Source organism: Protobothrops mucrosquamatus, unplaced genomic scaffold (genome assembly GCF_001527695.2).
Source record: "Protobothrops mucrosquamatus isolate PMUCROS unplaced genomic scaffold, P.Mucros_1.0 scaffold3979, whole genome shotgun sequence".
NCBI lineage: Eukaryota > Metazoa > Chordata > Lepidosauria > Squamata > Viperidae > Protobothrops > Protobothrops mucrosquamatus.
The window spans coordinates 601-15,666 of record NW_015389917.1 but is presented as its reverse complement, the minus strand read 5'-3'; the positions used below and the strand labels follow the sequence as shown (position 1 = coordinate 15,666).

The window sequence follows — 15,066 nt, the reverse complement described above, 5'->3', positions numbered from 1 at the left end:
CAGCCGGGGCGCTTCGTCTGGGGCCGAGAAGCCCCCATAAAGGAATGGAAAAAACCGGTCCCTTTGCTGCCCTTCGTCTCCCTGAGCCGGCGGCCTAACGACGGCCCTTCCCAGCCGGTTCCCTGCATCCGTCCCTGCCCCTGCTCGCCCTTCGTGGCCAGGCTGCTTCCCAGGGCAGGGAGCCCCCCCCATCCTCAGATTGGGGTCAGGAGGCTGGGACTTGTCAGGCAGCCCCAGCCTGGGAGGCTGTTATCAAGGGGTCTACAGGGCTTGCAGGGCTTGCAGGGTCCCATGTGTGTGTGTGGGGGGGGGAGGTGGGCAGAAAGCAAAGGCAAGAGATACGTTCCCTGTCCAGCTGGAGGTGCTCTGACCCCAGAGATGAGGGGCAGCTTCATGCCCCGAGGCCCCAGACTGTCCTGCCCGGCCGGCCGCTGCTCCTCTTTCTCACAACCAGCAAAGCGCCTCCCTCTGCAGAGGCAGCATTGTGTCCCGGCTGCCTATGAAGCAGCTGCCCATCTCGGCCCCCATCCCAGGATGAATCCGGGCCTGCAGGAAGAAGAAGCAGCCCCCTCCCCTGAGCCCCCCCTTGCTGGCCAAGCTTCAGCAATGCAGTGTGCGGGATTGACAGGCGCAGCTCGTCGCCTAGGAGACTGGAGGGAGGCGGGGCTGGGGGCTTCGCACAACCTTCTAGATGGGCACCTGCTTCCCTCACGGCCGCATGTTGGGAACGTGGCTCCACAGGGCGCCGAGACGGGAGGGAGCATTTGGGGCCAAGAGACGCGTGTTCTAAACCGGCCTGGGACCACAGCCCCTCCCTGGTCCCTGCGCCAAGGCTTGACTGGGTCCCCCAAGGGCGGCTGGGGCAGCTGCAGCCTCGCCCAGAGGTGGCCAGAAGAGAGCCGGAAGGGAAATGTCCAGTGGGCGAGAAAGCCTGAACTAAGATGTTTTGTAATTCAAGTCCAGGTTCCGGAATAGTAAAAGTAATTTCTCCATGTCAGGTTAGCGTGGTTACAGATGATGTCCATGCGTGCAGCATGGTTGGTTAGACAAAGCTTTCTTTTACAAGCTGGCACGTAGCCAGGATATCCTGTGATGAACTTAGTGGCCCCTCCCACTGACTTGATGAGTATAGGATTCACTGAACAGCTAAACTACATTCCCCATAAGCCATCTCTTAAGGAGACAGCGCTTAACTTTTTAAATGCCAAACATTCTAACATACAGTTCTTAAACTACTGGCTGGTCCAGCACATATATATAAAAACCACAAACGAAAAGCGTCTGCAGGTCCTTCTATTTGGAAGGAAGGAAGGAAGCAGGCGTCATAGTAAGAAACCGGCCACGTGTGGGGTGGGTGCAGTGGGGCGCAGATCCATCGGCTGGGGAGTCCCTATCTTAGCCAGCTGTGTCCCCCCAGGTGCCCTTTTTGCAGGAGTATCCACACATTCGCACAATAAACAAACAGGTCCCCCAGCTTAAAAATAACTGGGGAACCCGGAGTTGATAACATTGGAAGCTGCGTGGAGTTTGTTATAAAACAGGCAGCTCTAACAATGTTCTAAATAAGTAAATAAACACTTCTTGCAACACACCAAACTACAAGCTGCCCGTTTAGTTAACTGTAGCCCACGGAGAGAGCTCAATAGAGGCGTTCACAAGTGCGGGGGGGGGGGGAGAGGGCATGGAAGGTGGCCCAGACCAGCCCCATTGTTCAGCTGAGGCATCACCAGGGGGCAGCACTGAGCCAAGCATTATCTGTCAAAATGCTAAATGGATTTAGAGGTGAATACAGTCCATCAGAACCCTCCATTATTTATCCTGTTGTTTCAAGCAAAGGGGGGGGGGTTACTATTGCTTGATACAGGCAGATAAATTCCACGGAAAGGGTTTCATGCAGATTATTTTAATTCATTGGGCATTCTTTAAACATTAACTCACAGTTACTGGAGAGATTCTTCTGAAGCACATTTCATAATCTGAACCCAACACGTAGGTGAAAAGAGGTAGTATCTCCCATGTTAAAGGAGCAAACAGCTCCCGTGGCTGGAATTCATAACAAAAACCCCACTGGCCTGGACGTAGCCAGTAATCCCAGGTAGCCAATCCGAAGTCCCTCCCAGTGGCCAATCCGAAACACAGATATGACCAGGTAACTTAAAACTACATTACCCAAAAGGCCATCCCTTAAGGGGACAGTTCTTAATTCCTAAAATAGCTATTTACTCTGACCAGCACAATCCCATATAATATCCTCTGTGGTTAAGCTGTTCGGGGGGGGGGGGGNAGCAACCTGGAACTAAGGAGAAACTTCCTGACAGTGAGAACAATTAACCAGTGGAACAACCTGCCTCCAGAAGCGGTGAATGCTCCAACACTGGAAGTTTTTAAGAAGAGACTGGACAGCCATTTGTCCGAAATGGTATAGGGTTTCCTGCCTGAGCAGGGGGTTGGACTCGATGACCTCCAAGGTCCCTTCCAACTTTTATTATTATTATTGTTGTTGTTATTATTATTATTATTATTATTATTATTATTATTACTACTACTACTACTACTACTACTACTACTACTACTAATTATTATTATTATTATTATTATTATTATTATTAACCTTGAAAAGGCACCTTATTGGTCCGTTCTCACAGCACAGCTCGATGTCACCCGTGGATTGGTGCGTCTGAACCGGCCGGAAAGACAGTTGGGGTGGGTGTTTATTATTTTGCAGGTTTTACCTATTTATTTGGGCGGGAAGCCCTCAGATCCTGCCTCACTCTCCTGCTTTCTGTACCTACCAGTAAAAGTCCCTTTTCAAACGATGCCGGTTTCAAGAGTTTTGTTTTCTTGGTAAAGAAATGGAGGCAGGTCCTTACATAGTCCTCAACTTACAACAGTTTATTTAGTGACCGTTCAACGTTACAATGGCCCTGAAAAAGTGACTTATGACCGTTTTTCACACTTACAACTGTTGCAGTATCCCCCATGGCCACGTGGGCAAAATTCAGGGGCTTGGCGGGTGATTCACGACGGTCCCGGTGTCCCGGGGGTGTCACGTGACCCCCTTTTGTGACTTTCTTACAAGCAAAGTGCACGGGGAGGGAAAGCCAGATTGACTTAACGACTGTGTGACTAACTTAACAATAGCAGGGATTCACTTAACCACTGTGGCAAAAAAGGTTGTAAAATGGAGCAAAATTCACTTAAAAATGTTTCACTTTGCGACAAAGTTTGGGGCTGAATTGTGGTCGTAAGTTGAGGACTCCCTGTATAATGTTTGGTTTGTAGAATGGGAAATCCCCAAACACCACATTATTGCCAGTAGATAATAATAGAATAGAATAGAATAGAATAGAATAGAATAGAATAGAATAGAATAGAAGCTGGAAGGGACCCTGGAGATCTTCTAGTCCAGCCCCCTGTTCAAGCAGGAAAACCTACACCATCTCAGACAGGTGACTGTCCACTCTCTTCTTAAAAACCTCCAGTGATGGAACGCCCACGACTTCCACTGTTCCACTGGTTAATTGTCCTCAGGAAGCTGTTCCACTGGTTAATTGTCCTCAGGAAGTTTCTCCTTAATTCCAGGTAGCTTCTCTCTTTGATCAGTTTTCAGCCATCGTTTCTCGTCCTGCCCTCTGGTGCTTTGGTGTATCTGGCCACGAAGTCCTCTGGTGTTAATTACGCTTGACTCAGAGCAGACTCTAATCCCGCAGTCCTCCACGTCTCCGCTAGCACATAATCCGAGGACTACCCAGCCTGGGGTTGGTACTCTGGACAAACAAGGATTGCCTCTCACCATCACACCTGTTCAGGGTGAGGGAACTGGTCCTGCCCACTCTGCAGAAAGTTGATATCCATCTCCAGACAGCGGCCAAGGGCCAGGCTGCCTCCCTTGCTGCGTTTTGCAGGCTGGGAAGAATCTGCTTAGTCACGGCACTGTGACTCACCCTCCTGGGGGAAACACCCCCCCACCCCCTCGAATATAGCACTGAGTGTGAGCAAGATCATACTAAGAACATTATGGGATGCTATGAAACGTTACCTTTATTAAAGTCACTGAGCCTGCATGCTACATCACAGGTGTGTCAAAGGATACTAACCAATAAAAGAGCGTATTCCAAACACAATATGTTTGAACTGTATATAAAGTGATTCTCTGCCTCCTTTCTTTTTTGAGTCTTGTGTACATAAATAAGGAAGTTTTAATCCAGTGCCCCCCCCCCCAACCTTTTTGATGCCAAGGACTGGTTCTGTGGAAGGTATTTTTTTTTTCCCACGGACGGGGGGGAGGGCATGGTTTCACGTGCTGCCCAGATCCCACGCGTGTGCAGAAGGGGTTTCACTCTGTTGCATGGCCTGGTTCCTGGCAGGCCGCAGACCAGTGCTAGTCCATGGCCTGGAGATTGGGGACCCATGTTGGGTTCTATTTTGGAAGGCATATTAGGCTAATGGATCTCGCTAGCATTTATGTTAGTGTAGCTAACACTGTCCTCCCCAAATCATCTCTTTGGGTACTGCAACCTGGAGGCGCAACGGCACCCTGAGGAACACTATTGTCCAAATACATTGTGGCAGGGGTCTTCCAACTTGGCCCTTTGATGACTTGTGGACTTCAACTCCCAGAATTCCTCAGCCAGCCTCCATTTTGTTTGTTAGATTTAAGACAGGGGTCTTCCAACTTGGCCCTTTGATGACTTGTGGACTTCAACTCCCAGAATTCCTCAGCCAGCCTCCATTTTGTTTGTTAGATTTAAGACAGGGGTCTTCCAACTTGGCCCTTTGATGACTTGTGGACTTCAACTCCCAGAATTCCTCAGCCAGGCATGCGCCTGGCTGAGGAATTCTGGGAGTTGAAGTCCACAAGTCATAAAAGGGCCAAGTTTGAAGACCCCTGCATTATGGGATGTGGCAGAATCTCCAACTAGACTGGAGGAAGGTGATAAGGGAGCCCAGTTAAGAGTCCTTTTGCAGGCAACAGAGGCCCGACCTCCCCCAGAATCACTGAAGCCTTGTTTGACAGTTCCCAAGGGAATGCAGTCGGCTGCTGAGATTCTTATAATGTGGGTGGTGACCAACAATAAAGCTTCTCTTGAGACTATTCACAAGTGGTTCTGCTTGCTTGCATCCAAGATTGAGCAAGATTTGAAGATGGTGCTGCTGTAGGCTTCTGATCCAGCAAAGCCTCAGCTCTGCTTAACACAAGCAGGTTTTTTTTAACGTAGCAGATAAGGAGAAAAGCTGGGAAATTATGTCTGAGCCAAGGGCGGTGGACCAGATTTGGCAAAAGTTTGTCAGAACTGAAGAGCCCATATTTTTTTTCTATACACCGCAAACCTCACTTCTATCACAATTCGCCTTATTAAGAAGGTGTGTGTTAAGTAGTAATGTAATTACTGTCCTATGTAGGTCAGGTAATGTTGCCTCCTCCTACGGCTTGCCTGATTTCCTGAACAACATGTACTGATGGGGACAGAAAAAGATTGCAATTTTATTACTCAGAAGCTAAGCAGGAACTTGAATTTGCTTCTGAGATAGGAACAATGGCTGTGTGCTTGGCTTGAGCAGAGCCATCCCAGCTGCTGTTACTTTAAGCTGCTTGAGGGGCTTCCCAGCCAGTGAAGCTTGGTGGTCTCCCAGAATGAGACTGAAATGATTTCCGTATCTTCTTTCTCTACCCAGAGAAAAGGGAGATCTCTGACATTCTGGATATTACGAATCCCCCCAGCTACCGTCTCTCCTTCCTCTGGTTGCAGGTCACAGCCCTGGGTCCAAACATTAGCCATTATCTTAAGGGCGGAGATGCCCTTTTCCAGCTCCTGTCCTTCGTTCTGTAGAAACAGATTTCCCAAGTCTTTGCTGAGAGCCTGGATTTTGTGCGGTTGCTCCTCAGAGGCTGTCACTTCCAGTCCCCCTAGATGCCAGTGGAAAAAGGGAGAAAGAGAAAAGAAAGAAAAAGAAAAGGGAAAGTAGGAAAGAAAGGAAAAGAAAAAGACAATGAAAATAAAAAGAGACAAAGAGAAGGAAAGAAGGAAGAAAAAAGAATGAGGAGGGAGGGAGAGAAAAAGAAATGAAAGAAAGAAAAAGAAAGAACGGAAGGGAGGAAAGAAAGAGAAAAGAACAGAAGGGAGACAAAAAAGAAAGAGGGAGGGAGGAAAGAGAAAGAAGAAAAGGAACAGAAGGAAAGAAAAAAACAGAAGAAAGAAAAAGAAAAGAAGTAAAGAAAAAGAAAGGAAGAAAGAAAGAAAGAAAAAGAACGGAAGGGAGGAAAGAAAAGAATAGAAGGAAGGGAGAGAGAGAAAAAAGAGGGAGGGAGGAAGGAAGGAGAAAGAAGAAAGAAAGAACAGAAGGAAGAAAAGGAACAGAAGAAAGAAAAAGAAAAGAAGTAAAGAAAAAGGAAGAAAGAAAGAAAGAAAGAAAGAAAGAAAGAAAGAAAGAAAGAAAGAAAGAAAGACGCCACCAGCGTCTCCCCTAAGCGACAAAACTCAGTGAGAGGCGTTTGGACGAACTTCCTAGATCGGCCGGAAGCAGAAGCGTGAAAGCCGACTGAGGGGAAAGCGCTTCCGGTCCGGTCACCTGACTGTCCAAGATGGCGTCCTCCAGCGGAGCCGGCCGGGCGCCCGAGTCCGAGCAGTCGCCGGAGACGCCGGGGGACCTGCGCAGCGTCCTGCTGACCAGCGTCCTGCACCTGGAGCCGCTGGACGTGGACCTCTTCCGGTCAGCGGGGCCGCAGCCGGCGGGGCTTCTCGCGGAAGGGGCCGGGGCAGCGCTTCCCAGGCTCGGTCGCTTGAAGAGGGGCGGACTTCAACTCCTAGAATTCCCCAGCCAGCGAATGCTGGCTGGGGAATTCTGGGAGTTGAAGTCCGCCCCTCTTCAAGCGACCGAGCCTGGGAAGCGCTGAGCTGGGAGGAGGCGGAGGCGGCTCGACCTGTTGAACGTCGATGGAGACTCTCGGTCATCCGGGTGACGGCTGCCCCAAAGGTGTTTTTCCAAACCGGATTTTCTTTAGAAAGTCCCTTTTAGAAAAAGTTCAGTTCCCTTTTGAAACAGCACCTTGGGGGCTCGACCGGCCGAGTTTCTGCCTGCCTGCAGCCGTGAAAGCCGCCCTGGCAAAATGCTTCCCTATTTAGAGTTTGAGGGTGGGGGGAAGCAGCCAGTTGAATCGTAGGAGAAGCTGGTCCCGGGCTGTGAACGTTGCCGCGCAGGCCCTGGCCCGATGGAGGGCTGCTCCTTGGATCCTGGCCCTGGGGAGGGAAGCTTGGGGGCAGCCACTCGCCTCCCTGGCCTGCAGCACCCCCCAGGAGGCAGCCATTGCCAGCCATAACTCTCCTCCTCTTTTCTCCGTAGGGGAAGGCACTACTGGGTGCCCGTCACGAAGCGTCTTTTTGGAGGGCAGATAGTGGGCCAGGCACTGGTGGCAGCAGCAAAGGCCGTGACGGATGACCTGGAAGTCCATTCACTCCATTGCTACTTTGTGAGGGCAGGTAATTAGCAGCTTCTGTGGTGGGAGGTGCACCAGGCCCAGCCGGGGTGGCCGTCAGACTTAAAGGAGGATGCTGGGAGCTGCTCTGCTTGTAAGTAAGCAAGTAACTAAGAAAAGAAATAAAATAAAATAATTAAATATGCCTGTCTTGTCCTGGCGGAGGGAGCTGCTCTGCTAATTTTATATGTAAATTTATTTGCAGAAATAAATATGGCTGAGCTGCTCTGAAAATTAACAGTGACGAAGATAACGCTGATAGTAATACATTAGTATGATATTCAGAAAGAAATAGGGCAGAATTTCCTGATCGTGAGACCGTGAAGCGGTGGAACCACCCACCTCCTGAAGCCGCTGCCCTGTTGCTGGAAATTTTTAAGAAAAGATTGGGCAGCTCTTTTCCGGGATGTGAAGCGGGCAGCTGTAATGGGCAGGGGGGGGGTGTTGGGGTTAGGGTTATTCTCACAGCAACCGGGGTGTCTCCTCACTGGGACAACTGGGGTCTCAGGGCAGGCTCTTCTGCCTTCCAGGGGACCCCACCGTGCCAGTTCTGTACCAGGTGGAGCGCACCCGCACCGGGAGGAGCTTCTCGGTGCGCTCGGTCAAGGCCATCCAGCACGGGAAGGCCATCTTCATATGCCAGGCTTCCTTCCAACGAGGGCAGCCCAGTCCGGTGCAGCACCAGTTCCAAATGCCGGCTGTGCCTCTCCCGGAGGAGCTGCTGACGCAGGAGCAGCTGATCCAGAAGTACCTGCGGTGAGTGGCCGGGAGGAGCAGGGCTTGCGGTAGCGCTGAGCCGACGACACACCTGGCGTGTGGAGAGAGCCAACATCAGTGGGAGGTGCTCCCTGCTGCTCCATCTTGGAATGCAGGATCCGGCCTGAAGAGAGTTTAGCTCTGCCTGCGTGAAATTCACGGGAGACTCTTGTATCTCTGGCAGCTGGGAACACATCAAGCTACGTTCACGGCTTGGTCCTGGCAGAATCCGGGATCTCGGAGGTGCCACCGGTGTGTTGAGCCAAGGCTGATGCAGCTCACACCGGGGCGAAGTCTCCATGCTGCTTCCACTTTTCTGTGCCTTTGGCAGAAAGGACCACACCGGCACGGCCTCCGTGATTTCCAGCGTCTCACGCTGGCATCTGCCTTTTTTTCAAAGGGACCCCAACCTCCTAGAGAGATACCGGCAGGGACTCCAGGGGATACTGGCCCAGGAAGTTCCGATTGAGATGAAGCCGGTGAACCCACCTGACGTTTTCCACCAGAACTCCCAGGAACCCAAGCAGCTCGTCTGGGTGCGTGCCAAGGGCTACATCGGTAAGACCTGCACCCTGACCCCCCAGCCTGCTTTCCAGGAGCGGCTTCATCGTGCCCAGGAGAGGGAAGCGTTAACTGGAGAGAGCAGGCCCCCTCCTTTGGGCCCTTGGAAGGTTCTCGTGGTGTGGGGACGCCCTTTCAGCGTGGGTCTCCCTGCCCATCCCCTTCAGAAGGCCTGCCCCTCGGAGCCCATCTCTTGTTTTCTGCTGGGGGGGGCAGTTGGGGCCATTCCTTTTGGCAGGAGAGAATCTCCTTGGAAGGAAAGCGCCACCCCTTCAGGCATTGTGTTGGCACGAGTGGGGTTCTGAGTACAAGTCCGTTCGCAATAGTGGCGAATATCTGCGGCTCGGGTGTAGGATGAGGGAGAAGGTCCGTTCTCCGAGCTTGGGGGGCTGGATTCTGAACATTTTGTTACCAGGTTAGGTAATTTCTTCAGCGCTGCTGAACATGTTACCTAGACTGGTAATGAAACGTTCGGAAACCAATCCCCAAGCTCGGGAGAACGGACTTTCACCCTCACAAGCGCTGGTTATGGGGCTGGCCTTAGGGACCGTCTCCTTCAGAACGAACCTGCCTGCCCCCCAAGGCCCATTCCAGAGAACCGAGAGCCCAGCAGCTGCCTCACCCTCATGGAATCTCCTCCCTCCCTCTGCCCTCCCCCCCCGTTGTTTCAGGGTGGCAGTCTGACTGGCATCGTGCTCTTTGTCCCATGTTTTCTGTGTGTGGCAGGCGGTTTTGTAACACCTACAGCTTTGGGAGGTTTACCGATTTTTAATTAATGTGAGCTGCTCGAGTTGGAATGATTACAAATACTGCAGGAAATGTATGCCAAACACACACACACACACACACGCACACACCCCGGGCAGAAGAGCGCTTGACCCGTTGAACAGGGCCGCCTTGCCTCTTCCTGCAGCCCAACCCAATCTCTCCCCCAGACCCGCTACCTTGCTTGGCCTCCGGGCGACGCTGAGCCTCGGCCTCTCCCGTTCCAGGCGAATGCGACATGAAGCTGCACTGCTGCGTGGCTGCCTACATCTCCGACTACGCCTTCCTGCGGACGGCCCTGTTGCCGCACCAGCACCACAAAGTCAAGCTCATGGTCTCGCTCGATCACACCATGTGGTTCCACGCGCCCTTCAGAGCCGATCAGTGGATGCTGTACGAGTGCGAGAGCCCCTGGGCCGGTAAGCGACGCTGCCAGCCTGCAATGGGGGGTAGGGGTGGGACAGGAGACACTGCAAGCGGCCGGCTGCAGCTCCTCCGTTCTCCCCTCCCCTCCCCCACAGGTGGCAGCCGGGGCCTGGTGCAGGGCCGCCTGTGGCGCAGAGATGGCGTGTTGGCGGTCAGCTGTGCCCAGGAAGGAGTAATTCGATTGGAGGAAGAGCAGCGGGGCACCAGCAAGTTGTAGCACTGGCTTTTCTTTCTTCCCTTGGCTACTTCTCTCCTAACGGGAGCCCCCCCCTCTTACACTGATTGAGTCTTCGATGGGTGGCGGTCGCTTACCAGGACCCCCGTAACCCCTGGAGGTGGCACTTACAGATGGAAGCACTGGCACCCCACTTTCCTTGGACATATTAATTTATTGGAGACGGGCTTCTGTCCCCCGACCGTTAATAAAGGGAGGAAAGTGTCCCACGCGGCTCTGGTTTCTGAAGGGGGGGAGGAGCAGGAGGTTCCTGGTGGCTCCACACACATCGATACTGGAGGGGGGAGCCTGCCCACCACCCAGGCTGCAGCCAGGAGTCCCGCCAGTGCCTAACGGCCTCCCCCCTCTAGCAAGAACAGTTTGTGGGGGAAGCCTCTTAGGAGGGCCCTCCACGCACCCCTCTGCCAGCCAGCCTTGCAGATGTTCTTGTCTCCCCAACGGCAGTCGTCATCACCCCGCTTTCTCGGAAGGATTTGGGGGTGGAGGTTTGTAGGTCTGCACCCCAGAAGCCTCTTCTGAACAGGCCAGCCAGCCTCGTCCCGCTGCCGGGCAAGCAGAGATGCAGAGCTCGCAGGAGTGTGTATGTAAGACGGCGCTGGCTCTTGCCCGCCTGGCGGATCTCCCTCTGCTGCTCATCCGGTGCCCCCACATCCCGGCAGCTCCCCTGCCTTGGCAGGGGGTCAGGGCAGCGGCTGTTTGAGCAGCAGCTCCTTCAAAGTGGGTGGCGGCTGTTTGCCCTCCCGGGCTTCCTGCAGGCCGCGCAGGCGGGTCTCCGCCTGCTGCTTGTCCTTGCCCAGCCCCCAGGCCAGGTGGACGTGGGTCTGCAGGAGGGCAGCCAGGAGGGGGTGGCTCTGCTGGCTCTCCAGCTGCTGCAGGGCCTGCTGGCACGCCCCGTAGGCCTCTGCCCACTGCTCCAGCTCTTGATGGCAGACGGTCAGGCCGGCCAGAGTCAGCAAGTAATGCCCCGAGCGGCAGGCGCCCAGTTTCTCCTGCAGCCGCCGCGAGGTCACCCAGGCGGCCAAGGCCTCGGGGTAGAGGCCCTTGCCGGTCAAGCGCTGCGCCCCCTGCAGGCTGTCCAGGAAGAAGAATTCCAGGAACGTGGCCGAACGGCGGATCTCCGGCGAGGCGTGCAGGTGGGAGAGAAACTGTTCAAACGCCCGGCTGCGCTTGGCGATGGTCGCGGGGGTGAAGTTGTGCCACAGCTGTTTCCGGGGGAAAGAGAGCCCCGCCATGTCTCTGCTGAAGTGGCGGCGCAGGCGTCGATTCAGCCGCTCGAAGTCGGAATAGCAGCGGGCGACGGCGGCGGGCATGTGGTCAAACTGCCCTGCCCGGATCAAGTAGATGGTGTAGAGCTGGGTGCCAACGGAGAAACGGGTGAGGGGGAGCGAGAAGCAGCTGCCCAGCCTGACCCCCCACTTCCCTGTCGACCCTCCCACCGTCCCCTCGAGTGGCAGAGACACGGGGGCAGCTGCTGCCCCTGGGAGAGAATTACCTGAGGCTCTTCTGAGCCCGGAGTGCCCAACGCAGCAGCAGAAGGAAAGAGACAACAGTCAAGGCCAGCTGCCACCCTCGCCCCCCCCCAACCCCGCTGGAAGGTATCGGCAGCCCCCTTTGGGGAGAAGAGACTGCGGAGGCTGTGGGGAGCAGGGTGGGCTCCGTCCTTCCAATACTGGGGGGGGGCTACATCTTGCTTTGGGCTGGCCTTCCTTGGGGGGACGCACCCACTTCCTTGCAAGCAGGGGCAGAGGGCTCCTTCCCGGTCTGCCTTTTTTGCCCCCCCCACTCACCACGTGCTTGGAGCTGCGCTCGCTGACCACGCTGGCGTTGGTGACCTCGAACAGGAGGCGCTGGGGCACGAGGCTCCCCCGGGATTTCTGCCAGAGCTCCTGCAGCTGCCGGGTGAGCAGGTGGCTGCCCCGTTGCTCGGCCAGGGGGGAGTCGGACTCTGCACCGGAGGGGGAGAGGAGAAAGGGGGCAGAGCCAGGGCTGAGGCAGGGGGCTTGGCCTGTGGAGCCCCTGGGCTGGCAGAGGAGCCAGGGGCCCCTACTCCAAGGACCTTCCCTCCCCAATACATGGGTGGGAGGAGGGTCTTATCCAGAACTGAAACTTCCTATCAGGGAGGACAATCAACCAGTGGAACTACTTGCCACCAGAGGTGGCTGTTTCATAACTGAAGGTTTTTAACAAGAGACTGAACAGCCATTTGTCTGAAATGGTATAGGTCAGGGGTAGGCAACCTTGGCTCTTTTATGACTGGTGGACTTCAACTCCCAGAATTCCTCAGTTGGCCATGCTGAGGGGAAAGGGAGAGGTTTCCATGCTGGCTCAGGAATTCTGGGAGTTGAAGTCCACGAGTCATGAAGGGGCCACAGTTCCCCCATGCTGGCTGAGGAATTCTGGGAGTTGAAGTCCAACAGTCATAAAAGCCAAGACTGCCTACCCCTGGTATAGGGTCTCCTGCTTTAGTGGAGGGGGGGGGTTGGACTAGAAGACCTCCAAGGTCCCTGCCTGCTCTATTCTGAATTGAATTGCATTTCTACTGGAGCCCAGGTTCAGCACCGGGGGGGGGGGGGAAGCTGCTAGAATCTTCTCTTCTAAACCGGGGGGGGGAATTTTACATAAATTCGGGGTGCCGGAATTACGGCGCAGGGTCTCGCTGCTTATCTGAACCCCCCCCCCCCCCCCCGGCTCAGCTGGCCCAGAATTGGACGGACACCGTCGGCAGCTCACCTGGCTTTCTCAGCCCCCCCTCGCCCCGCCCCGGTTTCAGGCTGTACCTGCGATCTCCGCCGCATCTCCGGGCAGGTCCAGGTCCAGGAGGGCCCCCAGCTTCCCTCCGGGGCCCCCCAGCCGGGCTCCCCGCTCGCCGCCCTCCTCCTCCTCCTCCTCCTCCTCCTCGTTGCTGCTGAAGCTGAGGGTGCCGCTGAGGCGCGTGGCCAGCCCCTCCGTGTCGTCCTCCAGCTCCGAGCTCTCCGGACAGTCCTCCGCCCCGCCGGCCGCCCCCTCGGCCTCCCCGGGCCCGGCCAGCGCGTGCCGCAGGCGGTGCAGGAGGCGGGAGGCCATCCTGGGGGGGGGGACGGAGGGGGGGGAGAGAGGGGGCGCGAGGCCCTCCCCCCCGCCGGCTCCAGCTGTGGGGGGGGGCTTTTGCGCCCCCAGCCGTTCGTGCCCCGCTACGGGGCTCCCCGCGCTTCCCGGGAGGGGGGGCTCCCTCGCCGCCCTGCGGGGGGCTTTGGAGGGCGAAGGCGCCACCCCCGGCCCGGCGCGCCCCTTCTGCCCGAGAGCCCGGTGGCCTCCCCGGCCGGCGCCCTCCGCTCGGGGCCAGGCGGCGGCCGCGGGGGAGCTCCGGCCCGTCGCCTGCCCGGAGGAGCCGCTGGCCGCTTCCCGGCAGGGCGGCTCACCTGCGAGGACCGTCCCGCCCTCCTCGGGCTCCGGCGACGAACGTGGCGGCTCCCCGGGGACGGCGCCGCCCGCCCGCCCGGCCAAGCGCCGCCCCGCTCCGCCTCCTCTCGCCACCGCCGCTCCGGCCACGGAGGAGCCGGCGGGCAGGAGCAGCGCCCGGGCCTCCCCGGCAGTCGGCCTTCCTGCCCGGCTGGCTCCGGCGCCGAGGCCGGCTCGGCTTCCCGGAGCCCAGAGGCGTCCTCGCCCTTCCGCCGCGGCGCCCGCCCGGCACAGATGCCCGGCACCGGTCAGCGGGCCCTTCTTGCTTCCGCCTGGATGGAGGGAAGCGGCTTCGGGCGCGCCTGGGAGCTGCTCCGGCCCCGCGGCCCCTCCGGCCCAGTCTAGATCGGCTAGGCGGCCGCGCCGCCCCTTGGACAGCGGCAGGCCGGCCAGAAGCAGGTTCCGGCTCCCAGCCCGGGACTCTCGACCTGGGCAGCTTCAGCTCCCAGAATTGTTTCTTTCATTTATTTTATTATTATTATTATTATTATTATTATTATTATTATTATTATTATTATTATTATTATTATTATTATTATTATTATTATTATTATTATTATTATTATTATTATCATTATTATCATTATTATTATTATTATTATTATTATTATTATTATTATTATTATTATTATTATTTATATACCGCCCTATCTCCCTTACGGGACTCAGGGCAGTGAACAGGCAATAATAAAAATCACAGTAACTATTACATAAAAGCCTGCTCTAAAATATAAAACCCCTAACAAAACACGTAGTCCTCGATTTACAACAGTTCATCTAGTGACGGTTCAAAGTTACAACGGCCCTCAAAAAAGCCACTCGTGACCGTTTTTCACACTTAACAACCAGGGTAGCATCCTCACACTCACATGGACAAAATTCAGACAGTTGGCGACCGACTCATATTTATGACGGTCGCACAGCGTCCCAGGGGGGTCACGTGATCCCTTTTTGCGACCTGCTCACCAGCAAAGTCAATGGGGGGGAGAAGCCAGATTCACTTAACAACCGTGTTACCAACTTAACAACTGCAGTGATTCACTTAACAACTCTGGCAAGAAAGGTCATAAAATGGGTCAAAACTCACTTAACAGCTTAGCATCAGAAATTTTGGGCTCAATTGTGGTCATAAATCAAGGACTACCTGTATCCTTATTAAGATTTAGAAGAGATCTAAGAAATGTGTTTGTAAAATTTATTAGCCGCCCATCTTGCCAGTGGTAACTCTTACCTTATTCAGTGTGCCTGGCTGAGGAATTCTGGGAGTTGAAGTCCACCAGTCATAAAAGGGCCAAGGTTGAAGATCCCTGACTTATTCCTTTATTTTATTACTCCAATGTATAAAGCCGTTCATCTTACCCAATTCCATTCAGTGCAAAGTCCACCCATCGTCAAGCTGCCAAGGTAGGAG

General features: G+C 54.9%; 2 protein-coding genes across 2 annotated transcripts; one reads left to right on the top strand and one right to left on the bottom strand.

Annotated features, from left to right (window-relative positions):
- The first annotated feature begins 6,583 nt into the window (after positions 1-6,583).
- On the top strand, positions 6,584-10,421 carry ACOT8 (acyl-CoA thioesterase 8). The gene is made up of 6 exons (XM_015827822.1): positions 6,584-6,711; positions 7,342-7,478; positions 8,005-8,230; positions 8,631-8,788; positions 9,784-9,975; positions 10,078-10,421. The coding sequence occupies exons 1-6, from the start codon at positions 6,584-6,586 to the stop codon at positions 10,197-10,199; spliced, it is 963 nt and encodes a 320-aa protein (XP_015683308.1). The 3' UTR covers positions 10,200-10,421.
- Positions 10,422-10,897: 476 nt separating this feature from the next.
- Positions 10,898-13,280, bottom strand: SNX21 (sorting nexin family member 21). Its single transcript, XM_029286522.1, has 3 exons — positions 12,995-13,280; positions 12,005-12,162; positions 10,898-11,569 (listed from the first exon to the last, which is right to left on the bottom strand). The coding sequence occupies exons 1-3, from the start codon at positions 13,278-13,280 to the stop codon at positions 10,898-10,900; spliced, it is 1,116 nt and encodes a 371-aa protein (XP_029142355.1).
- Between the last annotated feature and the right edge of the window lie 1,786 nt (positions 13,281-15,066).